This window comes from Sminthopsis crassicaudata, chromosome 4 (assembly GCF_048593235.1).
Source record: "Sminthopsis crassicaudata isolate SCR6 chromosome 4, ASM4859323v1, whole genome shotgun sequence".
Taxonomy (NCBI): domain Eukaryota; kingdom Metazoa; phylum Chordata; class Mammalia; order Dasyuromorphia; family Dasyuridae; genus Sminthopsis; species Sminthopsis crassicaudata.
Genome location: NC_133620.1, coordinates 462930975 through 462958078, shown reverse-complemented (window position 1 = coordinate 462958078; position 27104 = coordinate 462930975). Strand labels below are relative to the sequence as shown.

Genomic DNA, 27104 nt, shown 5'->3' with positions numbered 1-27104 from the left:
GAAGTCCTCACATCCTAATCTGAATGGGCTGATTATTCCTCTTCCCAGATGCGGAAGTTGACCTACATTAGCTTTAGGAATAGACATGGAAACAGAAACGTAATGCAGCCGTCAAAGAAAGTGGGGCTCTGTCATCAAGAGAAAGCCTTGGGGGAGTGGAGAATGATCGCTTCAGAATTCCCAAGGGCCATGGCATGAAAATCAGGCTCCCCCTTACAGACCGGGAAACTCACGGGGAGATGAACTTACTCATCGGAGGACATACAGCTAGTAAGGGCTAGCACTCTTTCCAGTGGGAGCCTTTATTCAGAAATGAATAGAGCAGACAGTCTTTGCATTTCCTTCTTGTTTCTGAAATTCAGGGTCCGTAGTTTCTGCGTCTTCCTTCTGTCTTGCTGGAAACATTAGACTGAAATCTGGTTTCAATGAGAGCGTGTCTGTGGCACGTGGGTATATGTATGTCAGTGTTTTATTGTATTTTCCTTTATTTTGTTAAATATTCCCCAATTACAGTTTAATTGGCTCAGGCCACACCCAGGAGTCTTGCAGGCTGAGGGCCACATGCTTGCTACTTCTATAGACAAGGGAAGTGGCAGAAGCCAGTAGATCTTCTATGCTGTTATCCAGAGTCTTTTCTGGATTCTCAAGCTGCTCTACTAGAGGAGAATGCAGTAAGTTGGACTCAAAGCCCAGAGAGCTGTCAGGGTTCAATGTCGCCTTAGAGCGGGGCTTCTCAAACTACGGCCCGCGGGCCAGATGGGCCCACTGAGGACATTTATGGGCCTGCCGGGTTATGACAGATGGGCCGAGGGCGGAGACAGAGCCTGAGCTTTTGTTTTTACTCTAGTCCGGCCTCCCACAGTCTGAGGGACAGTGAACTGGCCCCCCATGTAAAAAGCTGAGGACCGCTGCCTGAGAGGGTGGTCTTTGGTAGAGTCCCACAGGGATCCAGCCTCGGCCTGAAATCTCCTGCCAATTAAAGCTGTCCCCGAGTGGATTGTGTTGCTTTGATGGGTAGTGAGTTTCCTGTCGCGGGAAACAGCAAGAGGACAACAGCTAAGGGGGGCAGTTTCTCTTGCTGCAATATCACTAGATTGGACCCGAATGCCTCGGAGTTGCTTTCGGGTCCTGACATTCTATGCTTAGCCCTAGAGGATTTAACCTTATTCTTATTGACTTGGATGAAAGCAGAATGACGTGTTTGCTCCATTTGCCGATGATATAAAGCTGGAAGGATTCACCATGTTCTGGGGGAGAGCCAGGATCCAAAAAGGTATTGACAGGCTGCAGCTCTGGGCTGGATGGAGGGTAAATGGATCAATGGAAAGTCTCCTTCCTGGGCTCAAAAAATCAATGTCGCCCATACAGGATGGAGGAGGTGCGGCGAGCTAAGGGACATCTGGAAAATGTCTCAGGCTTTAAGTACAAAACGGGCCTAGAGGCTGAAGCAGCGGCTCATGGAGAAGAGCCGTGAGTCCTTCAGAAATAGGGAGGGGCCGGTCCTCTGTAATTAGTCCCCATCGTCAGGCGATTTCTGGGATCAATTGTGGGCCTGGGTTTTGGAAAATCTCAGTCAGCTAGAGTGGGCAGAGAAAAGCCATAAGGATGGGCCTGGGCCTCCGGATCATGTGTGTGATGGAGGATTCAGGAAATGGGGTGTGAAGGCTAGGAGAAAAGGCTTCGGTCTTCAAGTTGTTAAGTGAAAAAGCTGATTTGTCCCCAGAGCGCAGGACTTGGAACAGCAGGTGGAAATTGCAAAAGAAAGCAAATTTAAGCTCAACTTTGAGGAGGGACAGTTCAAGCTGCCCGGAAGTAAAATGGGTTGCTTTGAGAGGCGGTGAGATCCCCATCCCTGAAGGAAGCTCCCCTGTAAAGGTTGCTTTGAGGGGATTCCCCTTCATGTGGGGGTTTGCTGGAGGGATCCCCATCCCTGAAGGAAGCTCCCCTGTAAGGGTTGCTTTGAGGGGATTCCCCTTCACGTGGGGGTTCGCTGGAGGTTCCCTCCAACTCTCATAAATTCTGCGATTCTGCAACTAGGAGGATCTGGGCTCGGTGGGTCAGAGAGGAGCAGCTCCCTCAGCACGGGCTCAGCTACAGAGCCCTACCCCCCCTCCTTCCTCGGGCATTGGAGAGCCGTAGCAGTCCCTCCAGGGGCCCACTGTGAGGCCCAGGTGGAGCTGTCAGCACGAGGGGCAGCAGGCAGACGGGACGAGCTCGTGGCCGAAGGCCCTGGGTGCTCGGGCTGGCGCTGAGCTGTGTGACCTTGGCTGTCACTCCTCCGTGCTCCCCGGGGTGTTCAATGCCGAGTTTGGACTCGGTGGTCTCCGGGGTCTCCATCTGGCACCATGATTGCCAGCTAAGTAACAAGGAGCCTCTCCCTGAGCTGGACACCAGCCCCTCTGTCCTGTTCCCAGGCCTTCCACGTGGAAGCGAGGGACCGTTAGCTGTAGCCCAGTTAATAAACTAGGATGGGCACGTGGAACAAGCTATCAGCCAGGACGGGGCCAGATGAGCCCTGGACAGGGATGGGACGAGCTTTTCCGCCCTAAGGATGGGAGCACTGAGGAGGCTGGTGGTGCAGTGGGTCTCAGGACAGGAGGGTCCAGGGTTCAAATCCAGCCTCAGACACTCACTAGCTGTTCCTAGATGAGTCACCTACGTTCTGTGTTTCCTCATCTATAAAATGATCATACTAGGGGCCGCTAGGGGGCGCAGTGGATAGAGCAGCAGCCCTGAAGTCAGGAGGACCGAGTTCAAATCCGGTCTCAGACACTTAACACTTCCTGGCTGGGTGACCCTGGGCAAGTCACTTAACCCCAGCCTCAGGGGGGAAAAATGATCATACTACCTACGGTTGTTTTAAGGATCAAAAAAGATAATATTTGCATAGTATCTAGCACAGTAGGGGCTGTATACTTATTCTCTTCCCCATTGAACTAGGGGTCAGGAAACCAATTTGCTGTGTGACCTTATTCAGGCAAGCCACGTGCCCTCTCTGGGCCTGGGATGATCCGGCCTTCTCTGCTGGTGCGGGATCAAACGGGGTCGCATGTGAAAGGCCGTCCTCCCTCCTTCTACGTGAGGGGGAGGTCAGGGGAGGGGAGAGCTGGGACAGCCAGAGAAGGTGCCACGGAGGAGACAAGATGGTCACTGGGCAGGACTTGGAGGAGGGAAGGGAAGGAGGGAGGACTCTCAGTGGGGGGGGGAGAAATGGGAGTAAATCAAAGTCCCTTCGTCTGGCTGGCACAATCAGGGAAGGCTTCCCAAAGGAGGCGAGCTAGGAGCTAGACTTTGAAGGGCGGGTGGGAATCTGGAGAACAGAAAAAAGGGGGCGTTCCTAGAAAAGGGGATGGCGGGCACAGAGCGCCTCTCGGCCTGGTACGGAGCCCTGGGCCCCCGATCGCCCCGTCCTCCCCCTGGGCCCCCGATCTCCCCGTCCTCCCCCTGGGCCCCCGATTGCCCCGTCCTCCCCCTGGGCCCCCGATCTCCCCGTCCTCCCCCTGGGCCCCCGATCTCCCCGTCCTCCCCCTGGGCCCCCGATCTCCCCGTCCTCCCCCTGGGCCCCTGATTGCCCCGTCCTCCCCCTGGGCCCCTGATTGCCCCGTCCTCCCCCTGGGCCCCCGATCTCCCCGTCCTCCCCCTGGGCCCCTGATCGCCCCGTCCTCCCCCTGGGCCCCCGATCTCCCCATCCTCCCCCTGGGCCCCTGATCTCCCCGTCCTCCCCCTGGGCCCCCGATCTCCCGCTTGCTGCTCCCCTCTTCCCCCATCTCGGTCATGTTCTTGAGAGCTCAAAATAAGTGTCCTTTCTCAAGTTTCTAAAGATAATCACGACTCCAGCGCCAGCCACATGCTCCTCCACTTAATTATCTCGCTCCTTCTTGGCTAATTAGGCTGCTGGTAATGATCTCCTTCCCACCTTCCCAGGGAAGGTGCCCACACCGGCTGGAAGGGGCTGAGAAAGGCCTTTGTCAGCAAGAGTCCCCGGAGCCCAGACACCATCCATCTTCCTTCCAGCTGAGTTAGCCCGGGGGCCAGGAAGGAAGAGGGCCGTAAGGCGCTCCGCGTCATTTCTCCCAGCGTCGGGCCCATCTCCAGGGGCTTTCTCAGTTCTTCCGGCCTTGAGCAGCCATCTCCTGGCCCCCCCTTCCCTGGGCTAGTCTGAGAGTGTTGGGGGGCGGGGGGCGATAGGGGGGCGACCCTCCCTCTGGAGCCTCAGCTGGCTCCCCGGGTCCCCCAGGCTGGAAGGCACCTGCTGGACGTGAATTCCCCCAATCAGTCACGTGACTCGAAGCCCTCCCGTGGGGAATTCTCTTCTCCCCCCTTTTGGACAGCTCAGATCGCCAGGAAGTCGTTTCTCACACTGACTGTGCCTTTTGCTTCTCCCACCTCGGGCCATGCTTGATTAGTCGCTCCGTCGTTCTCCGTGACCCCATTTGGAGGTTTTTGGCAAAGAGCCCGGAGTGGGTTTGCCGTTTCCTTCTCCGACTCGTTTAACAGATGAGGAAACTGAGGCAGAGCGCGTTAAGGGACTTGTCCGGTCACACGTAAGGGTCTGAGACCGGACTTGAACTCGGAAGAGGAGACTTCCTGACTCCAGTCAATGCCCACCCACTAGGGAGCTGAGGGAGCGGGCAGGCCAGCGGGCCTGAGGATCCCCGGCCTAGAGGGAATCCCGTTTTCCCTGGAAGGAAACTGAGGCCCACGAGAGGTCTTTGCCTAAGGTCACGGAGGCAAAATTTGAATCCAGATCCCTGATTAAAATTGTTCCCTAATGCGGATAGAAGAACTGCCCATGTTTAACCTATATTGGATGACTTGCCCTGCAGGGGAGGGGGGGGAGGGAGGGAAAACATTTGGAGCACAAGGTTTCCAGGGTGAACAATGGAACAATCCATGCACATGTTTTGAAATAGAAAGCTAGGTGGCGCAGTGGAGAGAGCACCAGCCCTGAAGTCAGAGGACCCGAGTTCAAATCCGGCCTCAGACCCTTAACCCTTCCCGGCTGTGTGACCCTGGGCGAGTCCCTGAACCCCTTGACCTCAGTTTCCCCATCTGTAAAAGGAGCTGGAGAAGAAAATGGCCGACCCCTCTGGTATCTTTGCCAAGAGAACCCCCCTGGGGCCAGGAATGTGATGTAACTGAGGAATGGCCAGAGCAGAGAAGCCGCGTCGCAGGGGCCTCTGGGAGGGGAGAGATCCATCAGAGATCCCATCAGCTGGACTTTCTCCCCCGCCCGCCCCAGGTAGCGGAGAAGGGGGTGAAGGCCACGGACACTGCAAAGAGCCAGGAGATTTGGGGGTCTGGGGGGAGAGCAGCAGAAGCGGGTCTGAAACCCGGCGGGAAGCTCAGCCACGCTCCCATGCTTCCACTTGCCAGGACTCTGCCCGGGGACCTGTGTCTCATCAAATGGAGGCCCGGGGGCTTCGTGCTCCCTAAGCCAGAGGAATCTGAGAGCGGCTGGGGCTGGAGGCCGGGGTCTGGGGAGGCTCAGGCCCCCACTTCATCTCGTGCCAGGAGTGCAGATGCCTCGCATGCTTGAGAAGGATTTCCAGGGATAGACGCTCCTCCGGCCGCCACTGCCCCAGTTAATCCCTCCTTAGAGTCAGGAAGGACTTCTTAACCCAGTTCTCCCTCGCCGCGGCATTGGAGACCTGAGCTCTGCCATCGGAAACCTGAAACAGCTTCAGAGCCGGCTCTGCGGCCTGCCCGCCCGGGCCCTGGAAAAGCCATTTCCCTGCCAGGAAGGACTCAGTTTCCTCTTCTGTAAGCCTAGGAAGTTGAGCCAGTCCCTGGACAGGGGGTCCTAACTTTTTGAAGTAGGGGTCTGAACCCTGGGCAGCCTAAAGACTGCTCTTCTCGGCAGAATGCTGCATAGGAAGACAAAGGAACCCAATCCTGTTGAAATAGCTATAAAAATATAACTTTTAATAGTACTTCGTTTTTTCCAGATACACGTAAAGATCATTTTCCACATTGATATTTGTGTTCTAAATTTTTCTCCCTTCCTCCCTTAGCTCCCGTTCCCCAGACAGCAAGCGATCCGATCTAGGTTATAAACGTACCGTCCTTTTAAACGAATTTCCCCATTTGTCGTGTTGTGCAGAAAAATCAGATCGAAAGGGGAAAAACATGAGAAAGAAAACCCAAAAATCCAAAAAGTGGAAATACTTTGCTTTGACCCGTGCCAGCCTCTGTAGTTTTCTCTCTGGACAGTTGTTATTTCTGTCCCAAGGCCGTTGGGATTGCTTTGAATCGTTGCAATAAAATTTAAAAAAAGTTTGTGGCTCCAAGGCAAGGCCCCCCCCCGCCCTGTAACTGAGCATGGGTGGGGGAGGGAAGGTGACTCAAGTCCCTCAATAAGTCATCTGCCTCCTCCGGCCTCCGTTTCTCCTGCCCCTTCCCAAGGCTTTCTAGAATTGGGTCCCAGGTGTTCATTCGTCCGATCCACAGCGTTTGTTGAACAGCTGCCGAGTAGGACTCTGCTAGTCTGCATGAGGTCCTTGCCTCCGCTTCCTTCATAAGCGATCTGGGGAGGAGCAGAGGGGAGAGGAAGCGAGGTCACGGCAGGAGCCGTCAGCCAGGAGAGGAGACAGAAAAAAAAAGGGACTTCCCGTTGGAGAAGAGGAGAGGGACGTTCCTGGTGGGGGCATGGCATGGGCAAAATCACTGAGGCTGGAAACCAGCGGCCTCCTGGGGAGCAGGGGGTGACCTGTATGAGACAGGCCTGGTCCTCCCAGGAGGATAGGAAGGTCCCAGAATTTGGGGACCCCAAGGGACCTCAGACATTTGCTTCCATCTGGAAGCCACACTCTAGTCCTGTGATCCTGTCAGATCATCTCAGCGTGCCTCAGTTTCCTCACATGTCAAATGAGCTGGAGAAGGACGTGGCCAACCACTCCAGGATCTTTGCCCAAAAAACCCCAAATGGGTCACAAAAACCAGACAGGAATGAAGACGCGCCAGGGACCGATGCAAAGACCAGAGCTTGCATCCTGTGGGAAGATGTGAATGTGCAGAGCTCGCTAAATGAGCACATGCGACAAGTCCAAGTAAAATGTCTTGGGGGGGGTAGGGGGTGGAGGAAGAGAAACAAGGCCTGGGGAGATCGGGGGGACCCCTGTTGGAGGCTGATGCTGGAGCCGAGCTTTGAAGAAAGCTGGAGATTCTAAGAAGAAGCAGGAAGGAGGGAAGGCTTTTCTTGATGGTTTCTGCAAAGGTTGAGACAGCAAGATGTAGAATATTGTGTGAGGAGAATATCCCAGTTTGGCTTTAAGAGAGAATGGGTGAGGGGGAGCAAGATAAGTTGTCTTAAAGGGTGACTGGAGCCATCCTGGGAAGGGCTTGGCTTTCTCTTCGAGCAGGAGTGCTGCTCCTTTTTGGTAGCTTGGCCTCCTTTGGGCAATACCTGCGGGTGCCTACGGCCACTTCTCAGAAGCCTGTTCTTTAATGTATAAAGTACAGCATTACAAAGGAAAACCATGCCCAAAGAGTTACCGATTTTTAAAAATAAGTTCACAGAGCCCAGATTAAGAACTCTTATAGACCTAGAGGGAGCTGCAAAAGCTGTGACTATGGAAAATTTGTTGTATTCCTTTTTCTTTTATTCTTCTTTTTGCTTATATCTTTTGTTTTATTCCTTTTTCTTTTCTTCTTTTTATTCATATCTTTTGTTTTATTCCTTTTTCTTTTATTCTTTTTGTTTATATCTTTTGTTTTATTATTTTTTCTTTTCTTCTTTTTGTTTATATATTTTTTTATTCTTTTTTCTTTTATTCTTTTTATTTATATCTTTTGTTTTATTCCTTTTTCTTTTCTTCTTCTTTTTGTTTATATCTTTTGTTTTATTCCTTTTTCTTTTATTCTTCTTTTTATTTATATCTTTTGTTTTTGCATAACATTCCTCTTGAATACAGCCTTCCCTGCTTCTGCTCCACTCTCAGCCCCCAAGAGAACATGCCGTCCATTGTAACTAAATATTCTTTAATTTTTTTTCATTTTCATTAGCTATTCCTCATTAGATTTTTAAAGATTTTTAATATCCATTTTTTAAAAGGTCATGAACTTCAAATTCTCTCGCTTTCTCCCACCCCTCCCCTTTCTCTTGAGAAGGTAATCAACATATCAGTTATACACAAAATTGTGCAAAATATATTTCCGTATTAGCCTTGTTGCAAAAGAAAATAGACAAAAGCAAGAAAAATAAAGTAACAAAATTTTCTAAGAGAAAAAAACAATTCAGCAAAACCAACCCATACTTTGGGGAGGCATTTGGGGAAGAAAACTGAATTTGAAATCATGAAGCCCCCCTTTGAATCCTGCTTCACTTTTTACTATCTCTTTGCTCTTGAGCAGGTCAGTTACCATCCCTAAACCTCAGTTTCCTCATCTGTAAAATGAAATGATTGGACTTAATGACCTTCTAGCTCCGTGATCCTGTGATAAAACTCAACTAACTCTAAGTGTGTGCAGTGTCCCACCCCGCAGCGTCTCTTACAGGGGAGGAACCTTCTCACCCCTTCCCTGGGCCATCCTTGGCCCTTGTAATTATGCTGTGTTCAGTTTATTTGCTTTTTCCTTATTTACACTGTTGCAGTCAGTGCGGCTCTTCTTATTTCACTGGGTCTTCATGCAATTATATCCTCCCTGGCTTCTCTGAATTCCATTTATCTCTTATTAATATTCAATCAATGTTCCATTGAGCTCACGCGGCTCAGTCTGTTCAGTCATTATCCAGCTGGGGATGGCCCAGTTTGTGTCTAGCGCTTTGCTATGATGTAATAATACCACTAGGAATGTGTGTTCTCTATGTATCTTTTTGTGCATTTATACACACATAAACATTTGGCATCTCTGTGGAGGATGAATTGGGGTAAGGGGTATGGACACGCTGGACTCGGGGAGACTAATGCAAGATTTCTGCTGCCTCTTTGTCAAACCTTCCCCTTAGTAATTTTACCGGACCCCAACCCATCTCTCTCTCTCTCTCTCTCTGTCTCTCTCTCTCTCTGTCTGTCTCTCTCTCTGTCTCTCTCTCTCTCTCTCTCTGTCTCTCTCTGTCTCTCTCTGTCTCTCTCTGTCTCTCTGTGTCTCTCTGTCTCTCTCTGTCTCTCTCTCTCTCTGTCTCTCTCTCTTCTGTCTCTCTCTCTCTCTCTCTCTCTCTCTCTCTCTCTCTCTCTCTCTCTCTCCTTCTCCTTCCCTCCCTTCCTCTCTCCCTCCCCTCTCCCCCGCCTTTCCCTCTCTCTCCCCCTCCCTTTCTCCTGCTTTCCTTCCATATCATGTCCCTGACTCCATTCAGGCTCTAAGGGGCCCAGCTCGGGTTACGTCCTGAAAGCCCAGCAGGTGGTAACCGGGGCCTTCCTGATTACAGCGGGGACAGCAAATCCACTTGGCGTGGAGGAGAACCTCCGAGGGTCTCACATTTCAGGAGCAGCCAGAGGCCGCCGCGATCAAGAGCTAAGTGGGCTGAAGATGAGAGAAGCCGGGCCTGGGCTGTCTCAGGTGTCCCTGCAGTGGAGGGCTCCCATACCCGGGGGGAGGGGCCCCTCCGACAGCGGAAGGCCCGCTGGGCCTGGAGTCCCGCCTCGGACCCTCTGTGGTCGGCGCCCCTTTCTCCGGATCTAAGAGCTTCCTCCGTAATGGGGCCGCCGGGTGTAAATCCGAGTCCTCCCCGTGTGGCCAGGGCTAGGCTGACCCCCCCCCCCCGAGGAGACACGAGAAGCCTCGGAGCAGGCCTGGGAAGCTTATACTCCAGCTGGGGAGACAAGATGGACATAGATAGACTTCCTGGATGTCGGAGTGGGGGGGAAGGAGCGTTACCTAATCCGCCCCTTAATTTTCCAGATGAGGAAACTGAGCCCAAGACAGAACCACAGGGCTACCCCTGACAGAGCAGCTCGAAGCTCAGTCCTCTTGACCCTCCCTCCAAGACCCCTCTTTAAAAAGGGAAAAAACGTTTGCTGCCCATTGTCTTTTACATCATGATCACTTCCCAGTAGGCCCTCCCTCCCACCACGGGACCCTCCTTTGTAACCAAGGCAGGCAGCTGGACAAAACAGTGGCGTGTATGCCGCGTTCTGCACCCGTAGTTCCCCACTCCTCTGTCAAGTAGCGACAAGAGCGTTTTTAGTCTCTATCCCCCCAAATGCAGTTGGTGATTCTATTGAATTTGAATTCAGAGGCTTCTCGGTCCTGGTCCTCGGACACATCCTTCTCTGGCTTGCTTCTCTCTACTTCTCTTCATACAAGTTTTCTCTCGCCTCCCAGCCGTAGTTTCGATGGTGTGGCGATTAAGTAAGAAATATTAAGTGTCTGCTACGTGCTGGCCTGGGCTGCAAAAACAACGGTAAACAGCCCCTGCCCTCCAGGAGCTTATACTCACTATGGGAGAGACGGCATAAGCGTGTGCATGTTTATATGTATATGTGTGCGGATATATGTAAATTATAAAGAAGGTAGATTGATGGACAGGAGAGACCGTAGCCACCCTCAGCCCATGAGCCCCATTTTACTTCCAGTTCCAAGACTCCTCCTGTCTATCGACAGTATATTCCTCGTGGATGGATGCCCTGCCAAAGCCAGGAGCGTGGAAGGAGGTCGTTCCAGGACTGTGTTAAACGTCCTCAGTTTCCCAGAAACCCTTGGGCTGGGGAAAGAGGCTCAGTCTTCTTCTCGCACTTACCGAGAGGTCTGCAGACGTGGTACGGACTAGAGAAGGGCCTCGAATTCTTGCCCTGACCTAGAATGCTCAGAACCTGGTGCCATTGGCACTGCAGAAAACGAGTCTGCGTGCAGTGGTGGTTAGGGACCAGGCTTGAGATCAGGCAGCCTGGATTCGGATCCCACTTCACGTACTTTTGAGAGAAAGAAAGAAAAAAAAAAGGAAAGCGGAGAGAGGAGGAGAGAAAGGGAGATGAGAGGAGAAAAGAGGGAAGAGGAGGATAAAGAGGGAAAGAGAAGAGAGAAAGGGAAGGAAAGGGGCACCAGTCCGTTCTGCCCAGCCTCTTGGCAGTGCCCACCCGGCTCTCCTGCCTTCCTTTCTCCATCTCTGCCCCTCCCCCCTGCTCGCTGGCCCCACTAGGCCTTTCCCCTCCTCTCTATTCCTCCCCAAGCAGCCCCAGCTAAGTGGGCCCCCCCCCCCGGCTGTGCCCCACGGGCCGAGCTTGTTCTCCTCGTTTTAGAGCTCGGAAGGACCAAGGGCCCAGGCCCGGGGTGACCAAGCTTGCTTGGCCCACCACTCGGAGGCTGCTTCCCGCCCAAGGCCCCATCTCCCCCTGGGCCTCACCAGGGATGGAGGGCTGGGGGCCCGCCCCGGAGCTCGGGCACCGCCGCCGCCCGACCCAGCCCTACAGGAGCAGGGAGAGAGGCGGTTCCCCGGGCCGGCTCCGGCCACGCGAGGGCCCGGAGGAGAGGCGGGAAAGCGGAGCGCCAGCACTCACCCGTGTCTCTCTCTCTCTCTCAATTTGTGCCCTAGCCCCTAGACGGATTACGGCCACGGGAAAAGCTTACGCTCCTGCCGATGGTATGTAGCCCAGCGGGCGGGCCCTCGGCGGGGCAGGCAGGTCTGGGATCCGGGGCTCCTCGGCCGCTCGGGCCCCCGCACCCGGCACACGACACGTCACGCCGGACACGGCACGCTCACACGCCCCCTTTCTTCCCTTTCCCAGCAGCCCCTCCTCCGAGAATGCGTCTCGGGTCCTCACTGAGCCCCGAGCATCCCGCGGGAGGCGAGGTGACCCCGCTTGTCCCGTCACCCCAAGCGCGGGGAGGTCACTGGGAGCACCGCCCGACCCCCTCAGACAGGGAGTCCTGGCAGGAGGACTCAGGGCCTGTTTGAGCTCCCAAGAGACTCTTGCCGGATACAGAACCACAGACCCACAGCTCAAAGGGCCCCAGAGATTAGCTTCTCCCCCCCCCCCAATTCTACAAATGGAGAGACTGAGGCCCAGAGACGGGAGCTTTGCCCAAGTGGCACAGCAGGAATTTGAACTCGGGTCCTCAGATTCCACATCCAGCCTTCCTTCCAGTCTTCCATGTTACTTCCCCAGTCATCCCTGTCTAGGAGGAGGGGAGACGAGGCGGCTTCCTGGGCCTCCCCTGGAACCCGAGGGGCCTCGGCCTGGATGGTGTCTGTGGTCCCCTCCGGCTCTCAAACACCCTGTGACCTTTGTCCAGATCTGTGTCACGGGTATTCCACGCAGCCTCCCCAGCCTCGGTTTCCCCGTCAGTACCTGAGCCAGGCGGCCTCCCAACCCCGCAGGGGCTCGGTGGGGGGGCTCTGAGGCCCCTCAGCACTTTCTGACTCTCTGAGCTGAGCCCGAGGGAGGGGAGGAAGGCAGGGACGCAGGGGGGGAGAGGACCAAGGAGGAGACTTTCTGCCCCGGCTGAACTTGGCAGGAAACTCAGGAGCAATCATGGAAACCTCTGTCAGGGAGGCAGGTTCATGAAACATGCATGGTGGAAACTGTGACCCACGCTCAGGAGCAGTGTCCCCTTCCAGAGCAGCGGGCCTGAGCCGGCGGCCTGGGGCTGCCTCCGCCCGTCCCCGCGGGCCCGGGGTGCCGTAGCCCCCATTTGGGGTCCAGTTCCGCCTCCGGGCCAGAAGCTCCCGGCCAGAGACTGAGGCTGGGCCCCGGAGTGCAGGGATGGGGGAGCTGATGGGGAGAGACCCCGGGATCGGGCCTTGGAGTTCTAGGCTGGGCTTCCTCACTCTCCCCACTCACCACCCCTTTTTACCCGAGATCCTGGGGGGCGTGTAAGGTGGGCATACAAATCAAACATATGCCGATAATAAATCAGGATATTGCGACCTCACACGGGGTCACCAAGCCCGTCTTTTGACAGATGAGGAAACTGAGACAGAGAAGGAAGGTGACTTCCCCCAAGTCACAGAGCAAACGCTTGCCAGAAAAAGGATTCAAACCCGGTCCAGTGAGCTTTCTATTACCCAGACTGACTGAACCTGAGCCCTCTTGATTCCCTGCTCAGTATTTCGAGACCCAGGAATTGTTTTCTCTTTTGTCCTTGTCCTTACACAGTACCTTGAACATAGTAGGAGCTTAATAAGTGCTTCTTGTTGTTCAGTCACTAAGCTTCTTGAGGACGGGATTTTCATTTTTGTCTTTGATGCTCAGAGCACGTAATCTGCTCATACACTGATTGATAGAACATAAGTTCTAAGGGATTATTACATGGGCATCTGTTGACATACAGCAGAAGCTTAATAAATGCTTATTGCTTAAATGAAGGCAGTGTTCCATTTCAATTCAATTCAGCCTTTATTGAGCACCTACTATATGCCGCTGTCTGGACTACGGACTAATACAAAAATGCAGTATTTTTTCAGAGAGCTTTTGTTCTGTCAGTGGGGACACCATTTTGCTTTTAAGATGAGGCATTTATCCAGATCTTCAGAAAGTTCCTACCGGGAGTCCGGGCAAGGGGATGGCCAGAGCAAGAAATAGGGTCCCTGCCCAACTCCTGAAGGAGACGTCCGTAACCCCATATGGGGTCATGCAAAATGAAAGCTGATTCTGTGCAGAAACAAAAGAATTGGGGAGCGGGCGCTGGGGTCTCTAGTGCTTGTCAAAGACTTTCTGAGGCTCCCTTTGAGTGAGTGAAGCAGGAGGCAGGGCTCCCATCTTCCATGTGCAGCCACTTGCCATTTCTAGGACTCTCCAGCTTCTTTGGGCCAGAAGAAAGGGGCCGGACTGGACGGCCCAGGGGCTTGTGGGCTGTATTCCTCCGCCTGAATCAGCAGGACACTAGACTTTGGGCGCTGTAACAAACCCGCAGCCCATGGCGGGGGGACCATTGTCCATGGGCACTAAGACAGTTGGCGATGGGATGGGTGTTCCAGCCGGGGTGTCCATGTTCAGAGCCAGCTCTCTTTCTGCCATATTTGTTCATCGAGTGAAGATTGCCCCCAAGGTTTGGGCCAAAGAAGGAACGCTGGTGATTTAGTGACGTGCTTGGGACGCTGGATGATTTCTTGGTTCCAAATAAATACCTCCCCAGCACCCCCTCTGAAACACCCCTCCCCACATATGTGGTGCAGCCTCGGATGCGGTCCATGCCCTCCTTTGTTCTCATTGGAGGAATAGGCAGCCCTGAGTGAGCTGATGAGGATGTCCTCCGGAAAGAGCAACTTAGCACTCTCCTCTGGTCGGACCCAGGACCATGGATAGGGCCAAGAGGCACAAGTATGATTAGGGAGCTAAATTCCAAAGCCTGGTGCCATATTGCCAGGGGCCACCTTCCTGTTAGGCCCAGGTTTGCCCCATTTCTTCTCGCAGTGATGATAGCCAGCATTTATTCACCGTTCTGTACTTTATTCCATTTATGCTATGTTATGTTATGTTATTTTTACATGTATATACCTCTTTTGAGTTTAAGGTTTTGAGTCTATAAACATCTCGTTTGACAGTCATGGGAGGGAGATTCTCAGGTACCCTTACTCATGTATTTTTAAGGTATGTCTATGGTCTTGCCATGGGAAATCCCAGTGAGGAATATCCCTCCACCAGTAGAGATCGCCACTAGTTCTAGAGTCCTAGAGTTCCCTGAAGCACTGAGAAGCAGCAGTGGTCCCAGGCAGAACTTCGGCGTGAGACCGACTGCTGAACAAACCCCGTGTCCATTCCCCTCACTCTATTCCTCTACGCGGTTTTCACCTGGGATTATAGAACGCAGATCTGGAGGGACCTTTAGAGATTGTCTCATTTTATCATCTTATTTTATCCATCAAAAGCCAATACCTAGAGGAGAGGGAGGGTCGCACAGTAGGGCCAGTCTCACCATGTTGTCTTTCCCTTTTCCTTTCCCTTTTTTTCCCCCTTTTTCCTCTTGTCTGCCTGGAGATTGCCTTGGTTGCTCATGCCTTGGGTTGCCCAAGTGTAAATCTGCTTAGATCTGAATCTTTTGAAGTCTACGCTGTTTAGGAGTAGAAAAAGGAATGAGCATTTATATAGCACCTACTGTGTGCCAGCTACTGTGCTAAGCACTTTTTGTAAATATCATCTCATTTAACCCTCATGACAATGCTCGGGAGGCAGTGCTATTATTTTCATTTTACAGTTGAGGACACTGTGCCTAAGAGAGGTTAAAAGATTTTCCTGTAGTCACACAGCCAGTAAGTGTCTACTTCTGGACTTGAATCCAGGCCTTCCTGATTCCAGGCCCAGTGCAGCTCTATCCACTGGGCCACTTTATGGAGCAAAGGAAGGGAGTCATTTGTACAGAACCAAGACAATCTCAAAGTCAAGATACAGAGGGGGAGAGCCTGGGATATGGGAGCAGAAACATTGAGTTCAAATCCTGGCCCTGCTCTTTCCTCTTTGAGTGACCTCGAGTAAGCCTCTTCCTGTGGACCTCAGTTTTCCCATATGTAAAATAAGAAAGTTGGACTAGTTGACCTTTAAGGGTCCTTCTAGCTCTAAATCCTATGATTCTATAAAAGTAGGAGCCAGAGGAGGAAGAAATACCACTCCCTTCGGATTCATTTCTTTCCTTCCCTGCTTCTGTGTATACTTCCTTTTGAGCAGGATGCCAGGGGTCACTCTAGGACTCAGGCTCATCCTTTGTAAGTCGAAGAGTTTAGATTTGATGATTTCTAAGGCCTTTTCCAAGCAGAGAAAATCTCTGCTGTCCTGGGATCTAAGCTGTCCTCTGACGGTCCCCTTCTCGAATAATCTGCATTCCAAGGGTCTGTACGGCTCTGGTGTTCTGTCATCTTTCAAGCTCTGATGTTCTATGTTGTAAGGTTCCATCCAGCTCTGAAAATCTGTGTTCTACAATCCCTTCTTTCCAGCTATGACGCTGTGTTTTAAGATTCCACTCAGCTCTGAAATTTTGTTCTAAGGTTCCAGCCAGCTTTAGCATTCTTTGTTCTAAGCTTCTATCCGACTCTGACACTTTATATTGTGAGGATCTTTCTGTTTATGACGCTATGCGTTCTAAAGTTCCACTTAACTTTGAAATTTGTTCCTATCCAATTCTGATATTCAATGTTCTAAGCTTCTATCCAATTCTGACATTCTATGTTGTGAGGATCTTTCCAGTGTTCTAAGGTTCCACTTAATTCTGAAATTTGTTCTAAGCTTCTGTCCTACTTTGACCTTCAATGTTCTAACTTGTATCCAACGCTGACATTCTGTGTTCTAAAGTTCTCTCCAGCTCTAACACTCAATGTTATAAGATCCTTCAGTTATGAATCTGTGTTCTAAGGTTCCATTTGACTCTGCAGTTTTTCTACCTTCTCTACCCATGTTTTGCATAACTTCACATGTACTTTCTTAATGGAGGCTACGAATGGGGATGAGGGAGAGAGGCTGGAATTCAAAATTTAAAAAACAAATGTAAAAAAAGTTATTTTAAATGTAACTGGGAAAAATAAAATGTTAAATTAAAATTCTCTCCAGCTTTGGCATTCTGTGTTCCAAGCTTCTCTCCAATTTTGACATTCTGTAGTCTAAAATTCTATCAAACTCTGACATTTTATGTTGCATGGATCCTTCCAGCTATGATGTTTTTTAAAATTCCAATAATATTTTATTTTTCCAATTACATATAATTTTCAGCATTCATTTTTGTAAGATTTGAGTTCCAAATTTTTTTCTCCCTCTCTCCCTTCCTTCCCCTTTCTCCAAGACAACAAGCAATTCGATATAAGTTATACAGATACAATCATTTTAAACCTATTTCCACATTAGTCATATTGTGAAAAAAATCAGAACAAAAGGGGAAAATCACGGGGGGAAAAAAGCAAACAAGAACAACCAAAAAGGAGAAGATAGTATTCTTCCATCCACATTCAGTGTCCATAGTTCTCTCTCTGGATGCAGATGACATTTTCTATCACAAGTCTATTGGAATTGTTGGATCTCCATATGACTGAGAAAAACTAAGTCTGTCATCCTTAATCATCACACAATCTTCTCACTTCTCTCAGCATCAGTTCATGTAAGTGTTTCAGCTTTTCTGAAATTTACTGCTCATCCTGCTCAACACTAGCGTTCCATTACATTCATGTACACAACTTGTTCAACATTTCCCCAAATGGTGGACATCCACTTAATTTCCCATTCCTTACTATCACAAAAAAGAACTGCTACAAACATTTCTACACATGTGGCTCCTTTCCTCTCTCTTGTGATATGGTGCCGTATTCCACCTTACTCTGAAATTGTGTTCTAAGCTTCTATCCAACTCTGACAGACATTCTGTGTTCTCAGCTTCTATCCACATCTGACATTCTATGTTCTAAGATTTACCAAGTTCTAACACTCCGTGTTGTAAGAGTCTTCCAGCTATGACATTGTGTTCTAAGGTTCTACTCAGCTTTGACATTCAGTGTTCTAAGCTTCTATCCAACTCTGACAGACATTCTGTGTTCTCAGCTTCTATCCATATCTGACATTCTATATTCTAAGATTCTATGTAATTCTGACATTCTACGTTCTAAGATTTACCAAGCTCTAACACTCAGTGTTGTAAGATTCTTCCAGCTATGACATTGTGTTCTAAGGTTTTACCCAGCTTTGACATTCAATGTTCTAAGCTTTTATCCAACTCTGACATTCTATATTGTGAGGATCATTCCAGCTATGATGCTGTGTTCTAAGGTTCCTCTTACCTCTGAAATTGTGTTCTAAGATTCTATGCAACTTCGACATGCTGTTTTCTAAACTTCCATCCAACTCTGATATTCTATGTTGTAAGGATCATTCCAGCTATGATGTTGTGTTCTAAGGTTCCTTTTAACTCTGAAAATGTGTTCTAAGATTCTATGCAACTTCGACATTCCATGTTCTAAGCTTCTCTCCAACTCTGAAATTCTATGTCATGAGGATCATTCCAGCTATGATGCTGTGTTCTAAGGTTCCTCTTACCTCTGAAATTGTGTTCTAAACTTCTCTCCAGCTCTGACATGCTGTTTTCTAAGATTTTATTCACTTCTACCACTCAGTGTTGTAAGATCCTTCCAGCTATGACACTGTGTTGTAAGGTTTAACTCCAAAGTTTGTGTCCGCCTCTGAGATTCTTTGTCCTAAGCTTCTCTCCAACTCTGACACTCAATATTGTAGAGACCCCTTCCATTCTAACATTCATTCTTTGGCTCCATGAAAGTTCCAGGAGATGGGATCCATCTTGTCCTGTTTATTCATGTTCATTTATATTTAATTCATTTCAGGAGGTCATGGCTAGCCGTGTAGTCAGTCCCTGACTGGAGAAGTTGGGTGCAAAAGACTGGCTATTGCTACTTCCAAGCTCTTGGATCTTAAAAAGTCACTTTTGCGCCTCTGAACCTCAGTTTCCTAATCTGTAAAGTGGACTGGTTACACTCTGACCATGTCCTGCCTCATTTCTCCAGGGTCCAGTGACTCTTTTCTCCCTCCTGAATCAAATATGAGCTCCTCTCTTTAGCATTCACAAAGGCCTTCCCAAGCTGGAGGCAGCCCACCCTTTTCTTCACTCATTACTTTTTTTTAATAGCTTTTTATTTACAAGATATATCCATGGGAAATTTTTCAGCATTGACAATTGCAAAACCTTTTGTTCCAACTTTTCCCCTCCTTCCCCCCACCCTTTCCCCAAGATGGCAGGTTGACCAATACATGTTACATATGTTAAATTATAAGTTAAGTACAATATATGTATACATGTCCATACAGTTATTTTGCTGGACAAAAAGAATCGGACTTTGAAATTCTTCACTCTTATTATAATTGATTCTTCTATATGCACTTCATGCTCCATCCACACTGGACTCCCTGTTAAACCTTGTTCTTGATGTTCCATCTCCTACCTCCATGCCTTTGCACAGGCTGTCTCCTCTGCCTGGTGCACCCTCCTCCTCCTCCCCTCCTTGAAATCCCTAGTTTCCTTCCAAACTCAGCTCAAACATTACTTGCTTTCCCGATTCCACACACCCTTTCCCCCAACTGAAGTTACTCCGCATTGGCTTTGTAGATAGGCTCTCCTTTATTTGCTGATCTGTGTACCTGTTTTGGTTTATTAGATTATAAATTCCCTTTAGTTTCTCTATCCGCAGGGCCCCGCACAACACTCAGTACACAGTAGATTCTTCTTCTTCTTTTTTTTTTAATTAAAGCTTTTTATTTTCAAAACATACGCAGAGATAATTTTCGCATTCGCCCTTGCAAAAACCTTGTGTTCCAAATTATCCTCCCTCCCTTAAATGGCAACTGATCCAATATATGTGCAATTTTTCTATACATATTTCCACACCTATCATGGTAGACAAGAAAAATCACGTCAAAAAGGGAAAAAATGAGAAAAAATGTGATCAAACAAGAACGAGGTGAAGGTTCTCTGTGGTGCCGGTGCCCACAGCCCTCTCTGGGGGCAGACGGCTCCCCCCCCCTTGGGACTGGCTACAGTGGATTCTTATTAAATGTTTCTTGAGTAAGTCCCGGCCAGAGGCAGTGTGGGCCCGTAGGAAGAGCCCTGGCTCTGGAATCAGAAGGTTCGCATTTCAATCTCACCTCTGCGCTCCTAGCACCACTAGGTGGCACCACAGTGCACAGAGCACTGAGCTTGGAATTCGGAAACCTCATTTTCCCGAGTTCAAATTCAGCCTCAGACACTTCCTAGCTAGCCCCTCCCCCCGTCTGCCTCAGTTTCCTCATCTGTAAAATGAGCTGGAGAAGGAAAATGGCCGACACTCCGGTTTCTCTGCCAAGAAAACCCCAGTAGGGTCTCGGAGAGTCAGGTAGCGCAGGACAAAGTCCCGTCCCCTCCTGGGACAGCGAGGGGTCTCCCAGGCCTCTGGCCCAGCCCCGGCCTCCCAGGGGATGCTGGCACAGAAGCTCTCTGAAGGCCTTAAAGCCCGCACAGCGCGGCCGGCTCCTGGATCCTGCAGGATCCCCACGTCAGAGAGGGAGAGGGGGGCTCAGAGGAGGGAGAGGCTTCCTGGGGGCAGCTGGTTCTGGGGCCGGGCCGGCTCTCTGCCCGCACTCACTCCGCGGGCGCCCATCGGGATGGCTTGCCGGATAGCGTGGCAGACAAGAGGTAGTGAAAGGAGAACCCGGCCCAGACAGTCGGCAGGGAGACGGAGACGGGGCAGGAGGGGACGGCGGCTTGCAGAACCACCCACGAGGAGAATGTTTTAACTATTGTAAAATTATTATTATAACAGTATCGCTGCGAACGTGTGTCCACACGTCCTAGGAACCCAGAAGTCGGGAGGCGGCTTTGGAGGCTTGGAGCACGCTCATTCACCCTTTGCATTGGGGGTAGGAAGAGCCTCCCCAGCTTCATTTCCTCCTCCTGAGGAAGGCCCGCTTCCTGCTCTAGACTAGCGCAGCCCCAGTCTGAGGCTCTCCCGTAGAGCCCTGGGCCCCTACGGGTCCCCATCCTTAGTGAGCACCGGCCGTGACACTGCAGAAGGTACCCCGCAGAAGGCCGGAGCCAGCAGAGAGCTGGGAAGCGGCTCGTCCTTTCCTTCGTTTCCCACTCGGGGCCGGGCCGCTCACCCAGTCACCAGCGAGCTGGCGGGACAGCCGGGCTGCCCGCTTAGGCCTGGGGGAGCCTCTTTGGGGAGGGGGCGAGGTTCTGATTCTGTACACGGAGAGTTGCTGCGACACTGAGAGGTTACGGAACTTGCCCAGAGTCACAAGAGACAGGGCAGAGCCCCCGAATCCCAAGCCACCTGGCAGAGGCTCTGGATGGGAACTGCAGCTGTGAGTGACAGAGGGCACAATCAGGAAGCGAAACCAACTGAGGAGGGCCAGAGAGGAGACAGGGCTGATCGGGGTCCGGAGGACGGAGGCAGAGAGTCTGGAAATGGCGATGGGCGGCGCACGCCGGCGGAGGCCCCTGGGAGTCCCAGAGTCAGGCCCCGCCCCGAGCTTCGGATCTTAGGGGACATTGGAACATGGACTCCCTGAGCTTCTTGGCAGTCCCTGAGCAGCTAAAACACACGAGAGCTTAGCAGCTAGTTAGCCAGGGAGGAAGATAAATAGATGGTTCATTAAGCGCTCGGCACCCAGGAGGCTCCTGCCAGGCGCCTAGCCGCTCACTCTGGAGATCCAGCGAGGAGCCAGAAAAGCCAGTCCTGCCCTGGGAGAGCTTATGGTCTCATAGAAGAAGGCAGGACCTGAGGGGAAGTGGAGGAGACGAGGTAGGGGGTGGGGAGGAGGAACAAGAGTCAGGTCATGAAACAGCGAGGACCGCGAGCGAACACGGGGGGCCCAGATGGGGGGTGAGCTCCTCCCCTCCCCCACCCTCCTTCTTCCGCTGGCCTTGTGCCGGTGTCCTGGGCTCTAGATGTGGAGCAGAAGGGGCCCCGGAGGGCAGCCTCCTTCATTGTGCAGACAAGGAAGCAGAAGGGCCGGGCCCAGGGTCACCCGGCTGCTGGGGGAGGGAAGAATCTGAACCCAAAGCCCCTGATGTCCGTCTCCTCCAGCGAGACCGTGCGCTCCCTACGTGGGGACGGGGGTCCTCCTGGCCCAGTTGTCCCGCTCGCAGCTCTGTTCTCGGGGAGAGTGAGGAGAGCGGGCGAGTCCGTGCAGGGGACGCGACAGCTCAGGCTGAGAGGTCATCTGGAGGCACGGTCGGAGGGGCCCCCAAGGAGCGGGGCTGTCGGGGCTGTCAGGGCAGGGCCGGCCCTTTCCTGCGGCAAAGCCGAGCCTCTTGTGGTTGTTGGGAGTAACAAGACTGGCTGTTTGTGTTGTTGCCTCAAGGTTTGTTGGAAAGCACTTTATGAGCTACTTCATCCTCACCCACAACAAGCGCTCTAGTTATAATGCCCTTCTTACAGAGGAGGAAACTGAGTCAGAGGTAAAGGGACCTGTACGTGTCTCAGGCAGGACTCACACCCAGAGCTTCCAGACTCAGACCACACAGAGCAGACGGCACGGGCTCCCCGCTGTGGCCGAGAGCGGCAAGTGCTTTCCCCCATCCCTGCGCACTAGCTAGGATGTCTCCAACCCTGAGAGACGCAGGGAACTGGTCACGCAGGCAGAAATCGCAGAGCGAGACTTGAATCCAGATCCCGGCATCCTAGATTTAAATCTGAACGGGAGCCCTCATTTTACAGAGAGAAGGAACTGAGATCCAGCGCGTCTAAGTTTCTTGCACAAAGTCACAAAGGCGACAGAATCAGGATTCGATCCCAGAACAAACTCGGGGCTTTTCCCTCCGTACTCCCAGGTAGCGGGAGTCAAGGAGGCCGGGCCCCGGAGGCTCCAAGGAGGCCAGGCCCCGGAGGCCCCAAAGAGGCCAAGCCCCGGAGGCTCCAAGGAGGCCGGGCCCCGGAGGCCCCAAAGAGGCCGGGCCCCGGAGGCTCCAAGGAGGCCGGGCCCCGGAGGCCCCAAAGAGGCCAAGCCCCAGAGGCTCCAAGGAGGCCGGGCCCCGGAGGCCCCAAGGAGGCCGGGCCCCAGAGGCCCCAAAGAGGCCAGGCCCCGAGGAGGCCGGGCCCCGGAGGCCCCGAGGAGGCCGGGCCCCGGAGGCCCCAAAGAGGCCAGGCCCCGGAGACTACAAAGAGGCCAAGCCCCGGAGGCTCCAAGGAGGCCGGGCCCCAGAGGCCCCAAAGAGGCCAGGCCCCGGAGACTACAAGGAGGCCGGGCCCCGGAGGCTCCAAGGAGGCCAGGCCCTGGAGACTACAAAGAGGCCAAGCCCCGGAGGCTCCAAGGAGGCCGGGCCCCAGAGGCCCCAAAGAGGCCAGGCCCCGGAGGCTCCAAGGAGGCCGGGCCCCGGAGGCTCCCTCTTTCACCCCTTCCTCTGGTCGTTTTCCCTTATTTCAGCCTCGCAAAGAGTTGCTCTCCTACTGTTTAACTGACCTGGGCCACATGTGGGGAAGCTAACCCAGTCTAACAAGCATTTATTAAGCACTTCTTGTGTTCTTGTGCTTGCAATGACAAAAACGGCATCCTGCCCTCCAAGGGCTTGCATTCAGGGAATGAGGACGGGCTGGAAGCTCATCTGGGGGGAAGGGGGCAGGGAATTCCAGCCCCGCCCCCTCGGCTGAGCTTGTGGCTCATGGGGTGCATGGGAAGGCGGCTAGGACACTCATATCAAGAAGAAGGAGAAGCCCAGATTGGCTAGGAGGAGAAAAGCGGCTCCCCCTCCTCGCCCAACTCCGGCCCTCCTTATTACCCCAGACCACAGAGCCGATGGGGGCTGAAAGGTCTCCTCCGTTTTCCAGAGGGGGAAACTGAGGCTCTCTGAGATCAGGCAGGTGAAAAGCAGGACTTGAACTCAGCCCTTTGCTTCCAAACCAAGTGCTTTCTCCACCTTCCTGTGGAGCATAACTGGCCTAGCAGCAGCTCAGCCCCGAGACAAAGCACAGCGGCCGGCACTTCCTCCCCACAGGGCCAGCCTTCCTGAACCGGGAGGTTTCAGAGCCCTCCCCCAAAGCCTCCCGAGTCTGCCTGAGGGACCGAAAAGGAAGGGGGGCACCGGGCCCAGCAGCTGAGCCTGGTGGGGGCATCCAGGCGGGGTGGGATTTCCTTGGGAGGAGATCCTATTTCTTTGGGGGTTTGAGGAGCAGAAAGTCCCCACTAGGGGGCTGACAGGATGGTCCTGCCCACTGAAAAGTGCAGAGGCTGGCAGGCCTGAGCCAGGCCCCTGCCCGTCCTGGGCTCCGGGTACCCCTCGGTGCCCCTGAGAGGCAGCCGTGGAGGCTGCTGAGGGCACGGCGCTCAGGTTCCTCCCGTACCAGTGACTCCCTCAGCCCAGGGCCAGGGCTGTGATCCCAGGAGGACGTGAGGGGCAGGAAGGCAGAGGCCGTCCTCCCCGAGGAGGGAGAGGGCCTTGCTCCGGCTGCGTCCCCGAGCCCGCTCCTCTGTGGCCTCCGGACAGGCCCTCTCCCTTCTCCGATCCTCAGTCTCCTCACTTGTGAGGGGGCCAGCCGGACTTGGGGTTCTGGACTCTGAGCCCCCCCCGCTCGGTCCCAAGGCTAACTCTGGATGGGGGCGCTTGCTCCTTCTCCAGCCTCTTCCTGGGGCCCCCCTCCCCCGCTGGGCCTAGACCTCATCTCCCAGGAGGCAGGCGGCTCAGCGGCTCCTGACAAAGCGGGCGCCCCTCCCCAAGGATCCAGCCTCTCATCCCCCCCTCTCTTTCTTTCTGCAGACGAAGACGACGCCAACCGACTGGGGGAGAAGGTGATTCTCCGGGAGCAAGTGAAGGAGCTGTTCAACGAGAAATACGGTCAGTGGGCAGCCGGGCCCCCGGGCCGAGGCGCGGGCAGAGGCAGCAGAGCGGGGTCCGGGCACTCCCCGGCTGCCAGGCCAGAGGCCTGCCCGCCTTCCTTCCTGCGCCGGCAAAGCCTCTATTTATAGTCTGAGCTGCCAGCAGCCTCCCCCCTCCCCGTGGAGGCTCAGCCCCCCGCGGCCCAGCCTCCTTGCAGGGTTGGCGCTGACGTTGCCAGGCCCAGCCCCCCCGCATGCCCGTGCCTCCCCCCGCATGCCCCTGCCACCCCCTTGTTCATTTTAAACATTTCTTAAAACAGGTGGTGAGTGAGCGGCCGTGGGGGGGGGGGCGGGGGTCTGGCTTCCAGGCGCCGGCTCCCGGCCTGCCTGCTGCCAGGATTCATGGCGATTTGCAGAAGCCACAAGGTCACAGCTGCTCCCGGGCTGCTCCACATTTTCAAAGGGCCGGGCCGTTTGTTCCTCAACACATGGCCGGCCTTTCGATGGTGGGGGAGGGGAGGAGAGGGGCACCAGAGCCCCCCCATCCTAGACCGGCACATTGTCTACATCTGCCGAGCTGAGCAGGCAGGCAGGGAGGGCAGGGCGGCCCAGAAAGCTGCGCCCCGGGCATAGCTGGGTACCCCCGCCCCCACTGCTCCTTCCTCTCCCGCCTTCCTTCCCCCTCCCCCTCCTCCGGACCTTCATCCAAGAGCGAGCAACTTGCCTTATTCCCAGATCAATGCCCACATTCATCATCTGCAGCGTTTTCTGCCTCTCCCCCACCCACAAAGTGTATTTATAAGAAATCAAGTGAAAAAGGGCCCTCCTCACCCACCCGCTCGGTGCATCCTAAGCAGCTGCGCACCAGAGCCCGAGAGGGGGGATTCAGGGCCCCCTGCAAGTCTCCTGGGAGACCTGGGAAAATGGCCCCGAGGCCTCAGTCTCCCCATCTGTAAAATGAGGGCTTAGACTAGATCCCAGCTTTCCCCCCCCCAATATTTTTCCAAACACATGCAAAGATCGTTTTCTGTAAGACTCTGTATCTAAATTTTTCTCCCTCTCCCCTCCCCAAGAGGGCAGGCAACCTATATCACTTAAATAGATACAGTTCTCTTAAAAATGCTTCCATATTGGTCACTTTGTGAAAGAAAAATTAGACCAAAAGGGAAAACCGCGAGAAAGGGAAAGGATAAACAAAGAAAAAAAGGTGAAAGTACCGGACTTTGATCCACATGGAGTCCCCAGGGCTCGCGCTCTCTGGATGCCGTGGACATTTTCCATCCCAAGTCTATTGGAATCGTCTTGAATCAGCACATTGTGGAGAAGAGCCAAGTCCTCTGCAGTTGGAGACCCCTTAAATTGTGGTTCGTGACCCCGGTGGGTCTCATAACTGTATATGGGGGTCACTTAAGTATGATTTCTTATTGGGAAATGTGACCTCTTAGAGGGTCTCATCACTATATATATGGGAGTTTATTATTAGGAAATATGACCCCTTCTGCGTCTCATAATTGTATACAGAAGTCACAAAATTATGATTTATTATCAGGAAATGTGACCCCTTCTGGGTCTCATAATTGTATACAGAAGTTATGAAATTATGATTTATTAACTGGAAATGTGACCTCTTAGAGGGTCTCATAACTATATATATGGGAGTTTATTATTAGGAAATATGCCCCCTTATGGAGACTCATAACTACATATGGAAGTCGCAAAATTATGATTTATTATCTGGAAATGTGACCTCTTATGAGGGTCATAACTGTATATGGGAATCACGAAATTATGGTTTATTATTAGGAAATATGGGGGCTCATAACTGTATATGGGAATCACAAAATTATGATGTCTGATTTGTATACCTATTTTATACATCTGTATACCCAGGGTCATGTAAAAACTTCTCTCAAAAAGGGGTCATGAATGGAAAATTTTACAAAGCCCTGGCCAGATGAGCTCTAAGGTCCCTCGTAGCCCCAGATTCATGGCCCTCAGTCAATATAGCGTTCATGGGCCTGGAAAACAGACAGAAATGACAGAGCGCTCCCCGCAGGAAGCTTATATTCTTTTGCTACACCAGGGATGTAGATGAGAACGGATCATAGACAAAGTCAAATATAAGGTAATTTAGGGGTGGGGAGCGCCTCGTGAGGAGGAGGACCAGGAAAGGCTCCTTCCGGAGCCTGGCTTTCAAGATAAGCTTGGGAAGAAGCTAGGGTTTCCTGGAGGCAGAGACGAAGAAGGATCGAGCGCCCCTCAGGTATAGGGTAGGACCTGTCCAGAGGTGTATGGTAGGAAGCGAAATGTCCTGCTTGAGGAATAGCCAGAAGGACATTGGCTGGCCCGCAGAGATTGTAAAGGGGACTGCCATAGTAAACAAGGCCGGACGGGGAGCTCAGGCAGCGAGGGCCGGACGAGGAGCTCGGGGCAGGGAGGGCCGGACGGGGAGCTCGGGGCAGGGAGGGCCGGACGAGGAGCTCGGGCAGGGAGGGCCGGACGGGGAGCTCGGGGCAGCGAGGGCCGGACGGGGAGCTCGGGGCAGCGAGGGCCGGACGGGGAGCTCGGGGCAGGGAGGGCCGGACGGGGAGCTCGGGCAGGGAAGGCCGGACGGGGAGCTCGGGGCAGGGAGGGCCGGACGAGGAGCTCGGGGCAGGGAGGGCCGGACGAGGAGCTCGGGGCAGGTCATTTGCTCATCAGTCGGAGGCATTAGCTGAGCTGGGCAGCCCATGGATCAGTTTTAGGGTTTCTCGGACCCGTCCTTTGCAGCTGTCACCTTGACCACTGTGTAGATGATGAAACAGAGCAGAAAGTCAGGAACACGAGGTAGGAAGCCATTGTCCCCAGCTCTGAGGTCAGGGGTAGGAGTGAGGGGAAAGTAAGATTCTTGTTATTGTCCAGTTCCAACTCTCCATGACCCCACTTGGGATTTTTACTGTACTAGTTTGTCATTTC

General features: G+C 52.8%; 1 protein-coding gene across 1 annotated transcript in view; it reads left to right on the top strand.

Moving 5' to 3' along the window:
* The window catches only part of GTF2IRD1 (GTF2I repeat domain containing 1), a gene marked incomplete in the record, with an annotated part of 193432 nt that overhangs the window by 141703 nt on the left and 24625 nt on the right, over nucleotides 1-27104 (top strand). Inside the window, 2 exon segments of the mRNA XM_074264041.1 lie at nucleotides 11471-11518; nucleotides 24091-24168. Of these exon segments, the coding sequence (XP_074120142.1) occupies nucleotides 11471-11518; nucleotides 24091-24168 (126 nt within the window).